The sequence below is a fragment of the Thermobia domestica genome, chromosome 5, assembly GCF_964235325.1.
Source record: "Thermobia domestica chromosome 5, izTheDome1.hap1.1, whole genome shotgun sequence".
Taxonomy (NCBI): domain Eukaryota; kingdom Metazoa; phylum Arthropoda; class Insecta; order Zygentoma; family Lepismatidae; genus Thermobia; species Thermobia domestica.
In genome coordinates this window covers 39,123,223-39,135,550 of record NC_137458.1, presented here as the reverse complement: position 1 = coordinate 39,135,550, position 12,328 = coordinate 39,123,223, and the positions used below count along the sequence as shown (strand labels likewise).

The 12,328-nt window shown below is 35.7% G+C and overlaps 1 protein-coding gene across 2 annotated transcripts in view; it reads right to left on the bottom strand.

Annotated features, from left to right (window-relative positions):
- Window positions 1–12,328, bottom strand: part of LOC145684634 (acid-sensing ion channel 1C-like) — an 88,217-nt gene that overhangs the window by 58,579 nt on the left and 17,310 nt on the right. For both annotated transcript variants that reach the window (XM_081757024.1, XM_081757023.1), the window contains exon 3: window positions 4,398–4,588. In XM_081757024.1, the coding sequence (XP_081613150.1) occupies window positions 4,398–4,588 (191 nt within the window). The remainder of the gene's footprint in view (window positions 1–4,397; window positions 4,589–12,328) is intronic.

The following is a 12,328-nucleotide window of genomic DNA, read 5'->3' as shown; positions in this document are numbered from 1 at the left end:
AGAAACCCTGCTGTAGTGAGTTACTTCTGGTTTTAGTGGAAAGCTATAGATGGGGGTGAAATAGATAGATAGATAAGATCAAATTTATATATACATTATCTAAAATGAGAGAAGCTAGTAGAGAAAATACTAACACTTTCCGAAACTTTCTGCAGTCATGTTTCCATTTGGGGCTTAAAAGAAAGAGGAATTTTGCAAAAACAATTGTTTAGGTCGATTTCCTGAAGGTTGAAGGAAAAGAGTTCACCGAGCAAAACAATATCATTTACATCACAGATACCTAAAGATATTTCTCTTTTTAAAAAAATCAAATTTAATTCAAGTGTAATGGTAGTTATTGGTGCACTTCCCATCAGAAAATCCTGGATCCAACCATATACATATCAAACGTTAAAACATGTGTTTAATTGGTTTTAAATGAGCAGTTATTTCCCAGTCGAATTTTCCCAAAAATCCTTCTTAGTAGTATCAACCTATTTTACTTATCCTGTGCCCTATCCAAATTTCAGGTTTCTAGCTTAAGCAGTTTGGCCTCGGCGTTGGTCAGTCAGTTAAGACATCTTCGTTTATATAGACAGACAATATCCGTATATTAGTGTATACACAATTTGTTCTGGCAAAATAAAAGACTATCAATTACTATTGACAACGAACTATGTATTCTTTAGGGTTATAAAAATTTGTTTTCTTGATTTTCTCGAATAGTACGCATGAGAATTTACACTCAAGCATGCAATTTTGTTTTGTCTTTTGTCAAATATTTATTTACGAGATTCCATTGGCTTTGCACTAACAATATAAATCTAATGCTCTTTCTTTGCTATACTAATTACGTTTACAAGCTTTACTTCGCCCCAAAGTATTATACTATATTTATACTAATATATGACATGGGTAGAGTGAGTATACTGTTCGTGTAGTACAATGCAGTGCGTCCGTGGCGATCAAAATAAGCGTCCGGGGCGAGAGTATACGATGGCCTCGCCGTACATACGAATGAGGTCGATAGACCATGGTTGGCGCGAAGCATAAGAAACTTTTCAAAAATAAACCGTGCTTTTCCTTCATTTTGAGCACATTTTATTTTCTGTTCAATATATATATATATTTTTTTTCAATTCAAAAATACTGCTGTTCATCTAAAATATTCTAAGTAATCTTTCTTTCCTTCTTTTTCCTCCGAATTTCGCGTCCCCTTTCTTGGACGCCCGAGGTCCTCGGCTCGCTCTTCCCGCCCTTATGGCACGGCATTGGTGTAGTATTTTCATTTGAAACAGACTTACCTATGTTCAGCTCGATGTCATACGTATATCGATTTAAATGTTTGTATCAACGACCCTGTCCTCAAATGAGCATCGTGGTTGTGTTTTTCTTTCCTTCTTCCAAACTTTATCGCAACATTTTTTTTTCTGTCTTGTTCTTTATGTCTGAACTACATCTCACTTTAAGTAAAATGATCAGAACGTAGAGCTTCCTTATGGCTAAATGGTTATGATATGCGCCGTTGGCATGGGAGACCGAAGTTTGATTCCTAGCAGGAGCTCATGTGGTTCGAATCCCACGTTAACCTATAGATCCACGTCTGATATGGCTCGCTACTCAAAAGCACGCTCAAATCAGAGATGGAGTGGGTCAGTGAGTCGTGGGTCAAGTGAGTCAGGTGGGTCAGTGTGTCGTGAGTCAACGGCGTGGCCCACTACGACCCACCACCCAGCGTGGCCTACTCTTACCCACAGACCCACCATGACCCATTCTGATCTACTAACCCACTCTGCTCAGTGCACTGTAGACAGCATTTTCTGAATACTACACTGGTGAATTTGTCTAGTTTTACTTTCAAGGTCTCCATTTTTCTTTTCCATTTGTTTCTATTTACTTACCTGAGATGAGTATATCTAAGTGAAAAAAAGAACTTCAGGCAATTTTGGATGTTTCTATTTGTAATTGTAATAATAGCAATAGGACTTAACTACTTGGCTTTCGAGATAGTCGCATTTTACACTATATTTTTTCCTTTACCTTGGCCTATTTTACATTGATTTGAGACTTACAATTTTTATCCTATTTTCCACTGAAAAGTATCTGTATCTTCAGGGAAGGTTCTTGTTTCACCACTGAGAATCTCACACACTGCCAATAGGCTGTCGTAATCCGGGTTTCTTTTCAGCACTGCATTTAGTTTCTTTCGAACTTTTTCTCCTACATCTCCACACAGACCTTGCAACAGTCTCTTTGCATCCTCTATGATTTCCATGGATTCCGAAGAGGCCGCCCAACAATCTCTAGCTTTTTAATGCTTGTAGGTAGCCAACCAAACTTGCTGTCTATGTATGCGATATCACACGCTACTTTTTAGTAATTAAACAGTTTCTGAGCAATGCCAACTGACACAGCAGACTCCGATGGAAATGAATGAACAACAGGCTTAATTTTTTTTAATGTTCATTGTAAAAATGTACTGCCTGTATCCAAGTGCCCCATCGCGTTAGCACAGGCTCCGGAGGAAGTGGCATGTCTGGCAGTTGATCTCTGTAAACTTGAACACGTTGTGGCGCTTTAACAAACATTTTTTTTTTTTCGTGGAAGAAAGTAGTTGATTTACTTCGCAAATGTTGTCTCTCATCTCTTCAACAACACGCTGAAGAGCATGGGCCATACAGGTGAAATGAATTAAGTGATTGTAAAAAACTGTAAGTGCTCTAGCCGCTTTTAACATGTACGCTGCACTGTCTGTATAGAGAACAAGGACTTTTCTTCCTGAACTCCTCCCGGCCACAATACTTTAAGACCATCGTTCACAAAGCGAGCAATCGTGGAATCATTCGTGTGTTCCAGCAATTTACTAGCAATAAGATAGAATTTAGATGGAGCATCTTCACTTAACTTTTCAATCACTAAATTAGCTACATAACGTCCCAAAACGTCTGTTGTTTCGTCCACAGAAATCCAAATATATGAACTATCTATTTCTGCCCTAATGGTATCTATAGCTTCCCTATAGCAAACTTCGAGATAACACTTTCGGATTCGTCAGGAATTCGACGCCCGCAGTACTTCTCCAGAAAAGCACGGTATTTTGATACTTGAACTTTGTTCCAAGGAATGTTTGCTGCTGTCATTGCTTGGCACAATTCTTTGAAAAACTCACTTACTGAAGTATCTTAATGCATTTGTGTCAAGAGTACTTTTTTTTTTTTCAGTTCGCAACTTTTTATTTCTTGCATGGAGTGCACTTCGTACATGTTCCAACTGAGATTTCATTGAACATAGAATTTTTTTTTTATCACACACTTGGCACAACACCACTTTACCGTCCTTAGTAAACGCATCATCGATAGTTACCCACGACCGATATTTCGCGGGTAAAGTTGAGGCAACCGGAGCCATTTATAACTTCGATGGTCAATATAGAACACGTGCGTTTTGCGACTGCAATACTAGAGTACTGTCCTCCTGTCATTCACTTGAACAAGCGAAGTTATTTGTAAACTTAGGTTACCTGCTATGATATTGCCATTGTTGCCTGCTTCTTGGAACGAACTCTTGCAGTAAATTCCTGGAAGCACACTACCATACAGTTTTAACTTAAATTGCAGGATTTGCTTTCATCTTTTTTCCTGTCCGACCTCCGATAACAATCAAATAGACTTCGTTTTAGGAATTTCCTGGCCAGTCGCCTGTCAGGCACGTGATCTGTCTTACTCCAGAGTTAAGAATAAAGGGCGCTGCTAATGTACCCCGGAGGGAGGATTTTTACTTGTTTCTTCTTATATTTCTTTTGTTATCGGCGAAAATTCTGCGAAACATGGTTTGACAAATAAAAAAAAAAAGATATAGAGATGTCTCTTTCGGTAAAGAAACGAAAAGATAGACATGAAAAAAGTGAATCTAGATGCAAGCCTTGCACAGTTGGAGAGTTTATTTTTATTTTAAATTAAAATTTCAGTAAACGCAAAGTTTTAAGATAGTTTTATGTAAAAATATGTAGAAACCATAGAAATATGTAATATTGGTCAAAATATGATAAAAATATGTAATATGAAACTTGAGTTCAAGCACGCTACATGTGCGAATCACAAACATTTAAGGATTTGACGAACCTACATATGAAGGAAAAATATGTAATTACATACAAATCCGGACATTAGTTATGACGATGGATTTGGGTGGGTCAGAGTGGCTCATGGTGGATGGTGGGTCAATGAGTCGTGGGTCAAGTTTTCACTGACCCACGCATCTCTGGCTTAAATCAAATCAAATCAATGATAAGAACGCAGTTAACGCCTATTACAAAGTTATATGTATAACTAACCCTAACAGAACCAATAGTTTATATTTAAATTTTAAATAATCATCTTAATTTTCTTATTTTCTACGAAGTGAGTTATTTAACGTACCAGGTTCTTCTTCCTTGTTGTATTGTAAAATGAATGCAAATTCAAACAAAAGCGGAGATCTCCTCTTAATAGGTTCTTTTGTGGTAAAACATTTACCACGAACTCCATACGTTGGTTTCATTATGTCACAACATGTAGCTGCTGACAAAATACGGAAATCGTTGTAACAGCCGAGAATAATGTCTTCACAGCTGTAAAAAAGAATTTAAAAAAGAAGTGCTTCGCTAATTTATTATATAAACCTATTAAACAGTAAGATTGACAAGGAAAAATCACAATTTCATATTCCGTAATCTCTCTATTACCTACATTAATATGAACACACAGATTAATGTCTGAGGAAGATAACATTACGTTATAGAAACGGTTACGAAATATTTAAATTTTTAATAAAGAAGTACATACTCTGGTCAGAAAGATAATTATTCATATCAATGTTGAATATCTATTATTCTCTGTGTTTGGCTCATGTTGCTCCATCATGTTGCTTTTTGCTGAAGAGTCGATTTTTATGAATATAAATTTTGAAGATGTTATTGAAGAGTTTAAGGCCATAGTCTCATTCAACATAATCTATTGTACTTGTTCTACTTCAGAACTTTACATTGCGAAACATATACGCTTTATAATTACAAGGAATGTATATACTTAAACCTGAACCCATAAAATGGGGGTGATATATATATTTCCTGAAAGCTTGGGTCAAGATAAGATCTAAACCGGTTACCAAAATTGGGGAGGTCTCAAGCATTTAGCTTTTGGGCAGCACGTTACTCATTTTTATTAACACCTTTAAGCGTGTCTTAAAGTCCGTTGCAACCCCGAAAAATCTGAAACGGCGAGACAAATATGAAAACAGAAAAACATGTCTTTCATCATTTTAAAAGTATAATGTATCAAAGTAAAATAAATTATCCCAGGTGGGGTCCAACTCAAAATTGTTAAATAGAAAGGGAGTCAACTTGCATATCGTATGAAAGTTGGTGTTAAATAAAAGAAGATAAATCAAGTCGCGATTTTCTACGATAAGCTTGTGCAAAATAGAGGTTGGTCAAAATATCGAATTTAGGACAGAATGGCAGGAGGACAAAATGGCATGGGACATAATGGCAGGATATAAAGGCAGGAGGACAAAATGGCAGCGGACGGAATGGCAGCGGACGAAATGGCAGGAAGTTAATGCATTCTACAGTGTTCTGTTCTTGGCTAATGCCCCAATAATAGCACCAGATTGATATGCCACAAAATCGATTATTATTCATGTCAAAAAAAGGTTGCACCAATATCTGCCAGGTAATCACTACAAGCAAGAATCTATCTATTTCGTTCAAATAGTGTTCCCCATGAGACGAGACGAGAAGTAAGGTTTTCTCGTCTCGTCTCCTAAATTTAATAGGTCTCGTCACGTCCCGATCCTCGAAGACTTCTTTCGCTCTTGTCTCGACATTTTATTGTTCTGTTTTGGTAATTTATGTTTTTAAGAAATTATGTCCTACACACACACACACACACACACACACACACATATATATATATATATATATATATATATATATATATATATATATATATATATATATATATATATATATATATATATATATATATATATATATATATATATATAATTCTGTAAATCAAGTTTTCAGTCAAAATCAAGTGAAAAATATTTCACTTGCTTATCTTTGGAATACCTCTATCGGATCCAAATGATCTAGACCCTCAGAAATATTGTAATATTTATTTATTTTGTATACGCCTATTACTGTTATGCACACGCATGAAATGCCGTGATTTGTTCTTTCATCTTCCCAGATATTTCTTTTAAAGTTTTATTTTTTAAAATTATATTCCTTATTTTGGAAAGCAAAATATTGATTATAGTGATTTTAGTTTTGCGATTCCCTTGGGTCTTCTTTCTTCACCACGCAAGAATCAAGATTTAGGATCAAAAATAGTTGAAATAGGAAAGTAGGGAAAGCGCACGCTGTTTGACAAGAAGGCTTATTACAAAATACAACTAAAAAGATATATAGATAGATAAGATTATCTCATTTCTGACAGCAGCCAGTCTTGCCTCACGCAACCTTTTGTTCTTCCGACCATATGATCAGGTTTTCAACGAACATAACTTCGAAGATATGCACTCTCCGCATTTTTAAATAAATGATGTTATCTCTTTTCGTAACTTGTTTCACTCCCCTACCAACTTTTTGAAGATCACTGAGGAACAATGGTGTGAATGGATCAGGTATATGCACCTCCACGATCAGGAAAAGAAATCCTGCTTATGTGCTTTCCAACGCTGTCATATTTATTTGTAAAAAGTAATATTAATGAACTATAAGAGCTAAATTAAAAATAAAAAAGTGAACATGTAGTATTTGGGTAGGTTAACATCTGGAGAAAGTTTGAACTGCATAAGACAAATAGTTTTCACAATACTTTGAAAAGAAGTTCACCATGTTATTATATAGGGATTGATGATCTCAGCTAAAAACGTTAAGCGATGAGACAGGTGCAAAAACAAAACAAAAACTAGAATGTATCAAAGGAAATGACTCGTGCCATTTTGCAATGCTTATCGACAGTCGAGACTTGTCCAATGTCCAATTCTGTATCATTTAACACGAGCTTTCACATGATGTGCTTATTTACCCCCCTTGGTACTTGAAACTTTTGAGTTGGACCTCGTCTGCGATCCTGCAGTTGAAACTGGGATATTTCTCTTTTCCTTTGATACATTCTAGTTTTTTATATTTTTTTTACACCTGTCTCACCGTTTCAGATTCATAGGAGTGGCAATAGACTTTTTCATCAAGAGTCGAGACTTGTTTCCTCTTCTTTCACTTAACATAAGCTTTCATACGTTACTCAATTTGAACCCCTTACTATTTCAACATTTTGAATTTGACCCCGTCTGGGACCCTGGAACATTTTTTTTTACTTTGAATCATTATACTTTTGAAATAATGAAATATCCGTGTTTTTGTGTCTACACCTATTCCACCGTTTCAGATACATACGAGTGGGCATAGAGTTTGCAATGAAGATTGTGTTGATATTTTGACCTTCAGCTATTTTGCACAGGCTTATCGTAGAAAGTCGCGACTTGATTTATCTTCTTTTATTTAACACCAACTTTCATACGATGTGCAAGTTCATCACCCTTTTCATTTAACAATTTTAAATTGGACCCCGTCTGGGATCCTGCGGAGGACCCTGGGACAATTTATTTTAGTTTGATACGTTATACTTTTGGAATGATGAAAGATATGTTGTTCTGTTTTCATATTTGTCTCATCGTTTCAGACTTTTCGGGGTTGCAACGGACTTCAAGACACGCTTAAAGGTGTTAATAAAAATGAGTAACGTGCTGCCCTCACGCAAATTGCTTGAGACCTCCCCAATTTTGGTAACCGGTTTTGATCTTACCTTGACCCAAGCTTTCAGGAAATATATACATCACCCCCACTTTGTGGGTTCAGGTTCAAGTACATCCCGTGATAGATTTTCTGAAATATTTTCTTGAATATATTATCATAGTTTATAGGTGTGTTAAGTGTATGAATGTAGTTTCTATAAATATATGCATAAACGTATTTATTATGCACATTTTAGTATTTTTGTTTTACTCTGTCTAATATGTACGCAACCTGCACCGAATTCCGAAATTCTGCGTCCGTTACTGGCAGGCAGCATTTATTATTTATTTTATTCATTTAAAAACTCTCGATACGTAAAAATCACTATCCCTAATTTAATTTATTTGTTTATTGTAGAAGTTGTTAGGTGCTAAACTGTCATTGAAATGGAACTGTGTCTTAAAACGGACTCCGTAAGACTGGGGACCAGTCAGTCATCAACCAGTAGGGGCGTGGTGGCTCAGTGGTAGAGCGTTCACCTCCGATGCTTGGGGTCCCTGGTTCGATCCCAGCTCGCGCCGTGTGGACTTTGTGGTGGACAAACACCATGCTGGTGGGTTTTCTCGGGGTTCTCCCGTTTCCTCCCACCTTCTTCATTCCACCATTTCATTCATTTCTCATCATCACCGTCTCCTTTAGTCTAACCGGCATAATCGTGGGACGTAAAACTCAAAGATTTCATTTCATTTTTTTTTCATTTTCAGCCATCAACAATGCTCAAACAAAAGGTTGTAGCCTTACTTTGGAAGAAGATAGGGCAAATTCCTTGAGCTTGATTTCTGAACGCGCTACATATCATCCTGCTTCAGAGCCTACAATGCCTAGTGAAGAAGTACCAACAAGAAGTAAAAACGAAAGTGTTTCGAATCACATTTGGATATGAGATTCACTGAGTTTGCTGATGAATGTCCATAGTGTGTGATAGGTAAAGTTTTGTCCAATAGCTCTTACTTTCCTTGCCAAGCTTAGATGGCATTTAGAAACTCACCCTGACTTCATAAATAAAACTGCAGATTAATTTTTTAGCAGGGATTCCATGCAAATCAGGGAAAATTTGTATCGCATGAAAGACAAATAGCGAGAAAGCACTTAAAGTATCGTAGTTGATCTAGCTCTTGCTGATAAACCTTACCTCCCTGCTGAAACTCTTATAAAATCACTGTTGGTGAAAATAGTGAAGTTCTTGGTGGACGAAAATACAGCGAACTTGGTTTCCAGTGTGTCCTTATCAAATAATATTGTGTGTAATCGAAATCAAAATTTATCAAGTGATGTTATAGACACGTTAATTTCACATTTCAGCCAAACTGAATTCACGTTACAACTTGATGAATCCACGGACGTTGCCGATTATTTGTGTTAACGACGAACTGTGTGATACGAATTTTCAGGTTCTTTTCTTGAAGATATTCTGTTTTCCACACCTCTTCCATCCTCTACATATTTTTCTCTGCTTGATACCTTCTTCAGTGAAAACTCGATACCGTAAGACAATTGCATTGGCGTGTACAGTGGGCCACAGAATTTCTTAAGGTACAAAATCCATGAGTTACGTAACCCAACTTACGCCCGCTCCGAGATTAATTACGCCTGGTAGAGCAGCTAGAACAGCAGCATGAAGTTGCCCCCCACCTGTTAAAAGAACAAAATGTTAAAAAGAGTGTTTTTGTGCAGGAGTGAGGCCAAACGCTGGCTGACGAAATGACAAAAGGGAGTCTTTGCATACTTATACTCACAGCATAGAGCATAGTACCAGAAAAAATATATGGACACCAGAGGCGCCGATGAGAAGATAACAGTCGGGGGACTTAAATAATCTTATAATTAACTCAAATGAGGGATTATATAGACAAGTTAACTTACTTCAAATGACTATATGTATATGCATATTAAATAATATACGGATAGATTATGCGGTATATGAATTATTAAAGTAAGCACAAAGCCTTGCGCTGAGTTTTAAAACTATTAACAGTAGTCCTGCCTGCAAATCAATTAAAGTATGGATTGATCATTCAGGGGAAGAACCCAGTCCCTAATAAAAAATTTGGGTGTCTAACAGAGCCTGAGCTCCTAAGGTCCGGCGCTACTGATTGATACGTAAAGTTACTTCGAAAGAAGAACTTGTCATTATTCGTTAATTGACTTGAAAATGCTAAATATTGTTATGCAGTAAATTATTTGTAAATATTAAAATGCAAAATTCGATAACACTTAAACGAGTTGAGAACTTATCCGTATTAAGCGCATTTCCCCTTAGGTTGCAAATATAATTGAGGATTCGTGATTTGTTTAATATTCGTACAAACTTATAGATTGAGACACAAGGAGAAAAGAAGAGAATATAGTGTCAATAAACGACAATTTAAAAATGCACAAAATTAACGGTTAATACCAAATATAGAATCATTAACAGAATTAACTCTGTAACTCGTTTTCTCCATTCATTTTTCCTTTTATTTTCAGAATTACATAATCACTGAATTTCTCCACTGGAGATTATCTTTCATTTAGCAGCATCCAACTAGAGCTCAGCCTTGTAAATGAAACACTTTAAAAATTGAAAACGGCGAAGGCGAGACTCGAAAACGGATTGCTGAATTACGAAACTACAACGCTAACCACTAAAGTGTTACTACTCTAAAGTGTTGCTTGTTCCGGCTCGCCTAAATAAAGAGCCTTTTCTGTTCGCTCAAAACAGTAGCTTGTTAATAGTCAGATTGATTGGCAAAACACAGAAATATGTAATTGAGGAGTCGGAGGGCATTATAAAACTGTATTCACTAAATTATCAACATTACAGATTTCTAAAAAACAAAATACAAAAGTCTTTTATTTTGAATCAAATACGGTGTGTGTATTATACTCGTAAACAAACTAAAGACGAATCAATTGCTGCGTAGTAATCGTGGTTCAGTGGTCAAGGCGCTCGACCAGTAATCTGAAAGTAGTCGAATCGAATCAGATCCAAGAACGACGAGTACTTTTATTTTACTTTAGAATTTTTGGTGGTGATTGATCGGCGATGACACACATTTTATTATCTTCAGATATTTGAATACTCGGATGTTTCGATAATTGAACTATCAAATCTTCGGGATTATTAATAATAATAAACTAATAATAATTATTATTATTTCATAGAAGATTAAAAAGTAGGAGCTTATTATCGCTCACGGCATAACATTGCAACCAGAAATGTAACATTTGGCAAGATCATTTCGGTTTTGTTTAGTGTTGCTCACGAGAAGAGGAATTTCTTATCTCGTTTCTGAAACAAAATAAACAAAATTGTGACGAGAGTTAATATTTTGTATTCAAGACGGAACAAGGCTAACTCAAATTATCATCTCGCTTTGGAGATGGAAATCGAAACGAGACGAAGAGTATCGCAAAGATTTCTCGTTTTATCTTCATTCTCGAAATAGTGTATGTCCTTTCTTTAAGTAACAATTGCTTTGTAGACTGAATCTCATACGCTATTTCATTACTTTGTATTTCGGAGGTCATTGAATTTATTATGGTCTGTGTAGGTACTTGTAGCAAAGCTTTTATAGTTACCTCTGCATATGCTAAAGTTAGTTTATTATATGCCTTACTGTTAATTGATAGTAAGACTATTCATGGCTTTGGGTTAATTGATTTAACAAACCCATTTATATATATATGTCTGTATTTTCATTAATTTCGATCGTGTCTGAAGAAGGATATGCTAGATATCCGAAACAGTTACAAATTATAATTTAAAATAAAGTAAAGTTTTAAGCTTTGGTCAGTGTCTCTTTTGTTAAATGTTAATTGATATTCAGTTATTTTTATTACAGTTATTTTCCTTAAAACGTACAGTACAATACTTTGTACGTGAAATTTCAGTGGAACACTTTCGTTTAAAATTTTGGTAGTAATAGAGGTGTGTCCTGGAGATCCAAACACCCTCCGAAATCCTGACTTATATGAAAGTTTTGCCTAATTTTATTGCAACTTTAAAAATTTTAATACCATTATTATTATTATTATTATTATTATTATTATTATTATTATTATTATTATTATTATTATTATTATTATTATTATTAACGAAAAATAGGACCTCAATATTACGTACTATTGCAATGTAAATAAGCATACTGAAGTTGATAGGAAAAGAAAAAAGAAAGGATAAAAGATACTTTCGAGGGATTAGTTTCCGAAAGAAAAGGAAATCGGAGAAAGGTGTCAGCTCCTGGAAAATATTAATATCGAAACTTCGGATGCCTCAACAGAAACTAACAAGGTAAGCTATCCAATTCCTCGACGACTATCGTATTGAAACTAGCACAAGTGGAAGGACATATTGAAAGATTGAAATATGCTTACTCGTACGATTCGTAACGTCGTCGAACAGGAAGTAGAATGATCTTCCCTGCATAGCCCCTGAAAGTTATGTACTCTGGTCATACATACCAGAATGTGATACACTGAAACCTGTTTCCTCACGAAGGCAAATATTGCAAACTCAAGATGATA